Here is a 1492-nt window from a genome sequence, read left to right on the forward strand (position 1 = left end):
GAAAACCAAATCCCAAAATACAGTCTCTACAAGGAAAAAAACCGAGCATTACATAAACCAAGTAAAAGATGATATGTATCTGCGGGCAGGGTGAAACAGCGAGAGGCTGTCAGCTGTGTAGCTCTCTTAAAATAGAGCTAGTCATTATTAAGATTTTTAAACAGGCATAACAATAATTTCTTCTCCTAATCATAAGGAGATGTAGGAAAGCCTCAAAGTAAACAAACACCTGGAGATGGATAATCATGTCAAACACAGATAGGAGACAGGAGTTCTATTAACAGAAGAGAGGACATGATGAGTATGAATTAAGATAAGACGTTTATATTTCTATATTACCTTTCTGGTCAGTCACCGGGGGGAAAAAGCACTAACTCACCCCCTAATGGCAACCAGATAATAAGTCTTTGTGTTTGGCGTGGAGAATGGCATTTAGGGAAATGACCACAGTAGCTACATTACCTTCTGTTTCTGTTTTTCCAAAGCTGCCTCCAAAGACTCTAACTGGAATTGTCTTTGCTGACGCTCCTTTTTCAGTTTGCCTACTTGACTTTCCAGCTCATGAATCTTCTGAAGGACTCTGGGGCAGAGGCCTTCTTTCCATTCCTCCACAGCCCAGCTCATATTGACAGGACTCTCAATACAAAATGGATAGTGCTATGCCTGAAACACAAAGACAATTACAGACAGACCTTGAAAGAGGTTAAAGAAACCTCCCTTTCAAACAAATAGCATTTTTAAACTTAGCAGTAATTAGAATATAGTATTTCAGAACTGTGCAGGCTTCCTGGTCTGAACACCAAGCAGCAGCTTTTAATATTAGATTATATTTTGATACATTTCCATCCACCTGAGATTTCAAAACCTCATGTTATCAGTGTCCTAAGAATATCAAAGGCTTATATTCTTATAACAGCATTCAACTGCTGTATTTTGGGAAGGATCTCTCCACATCTTATTTTGATGTTCACATGGCAGAAAGTCATCAGTGCTTACAGCTGCAGAGTGCCTCAGTGGTGTTTAACCTGAAAGCCTTGCAAAACCCCAGAGTTTTGGTTTAGGAGGCAGCTATGCTTCTTTCTTTACAGAAGTTTTACAAACCCACACTGCTGAGCTCAGGGCACTGCAAATGCAGAAACAGCTGCAGACGCTTAGTCCTCAAACACACTCACACCATTTTATTTGTTGTTGTTGTTGTAAGGACTCTGCCGTTAGAGGACCCGGCATGGACTTACTGTCTAGAGACACCAGCACTGCTCAGGCATTACTCGCGAGTCAGAAATTACCTCAGAACAACTAAAAGTAGAGATCAACGACAGACGGACAGAGCCCACCCAGGGCTGGGGGGGGTCGCGGTGTCACGAACGTCCCCGGGCTTCACCCTCGGCTCAGGGAGCGGCTCCCCGGCTCTGCCACCGCTCCCTCCTGGGGACACAGGGTGCCGAAGGCAGGCACCGCGCGTACCCCGTCCCGAGGGGACAGCCCGGGCAGT

At 44.6% G+C, this 1492-nt stretch overlaps 1 protein-coding gene across 1 annotated transcript in view; it reads right to left on the bottom strand.

Annotated features, from left to right (window-relative positions):
• Positions 1-657, bottom strand: part of LOC104495925 (centromere protein F-like) — a 6938-nt gene extending 6281 nt beyond the window's left edge. The window contains exon 1 of the mRNA XM_010138974.1: positions 463-657. Within this exon, the coding sequence (XP_010137276.1) occupies positions 463-624 (162 nt within the window). The 5' untranslated portion in view covers positions 625-657. The remainder of the gene's footprint in view (positions 1-462) is intronic.
• Between the last annotated feature and the right edge of the window lie 835 nt (positions 658-1492).

Source organism: Buceros rhinoceros, unplaced genomic scaffold (genome assembly GCF_000710305.1).
Source record: "Buceros rhinoceros silvestris isolate BGI_N320 unplaced genomic scaffold, ASM71030v1 scaffold19546, whole genome shotgun sequence".
Lineage (NCBI taxonomy): Eukaryota > Metazoa > Chordata > Aves > Bucerotiformes > Bucerotidae > Buceros > Buceros rhinoceros.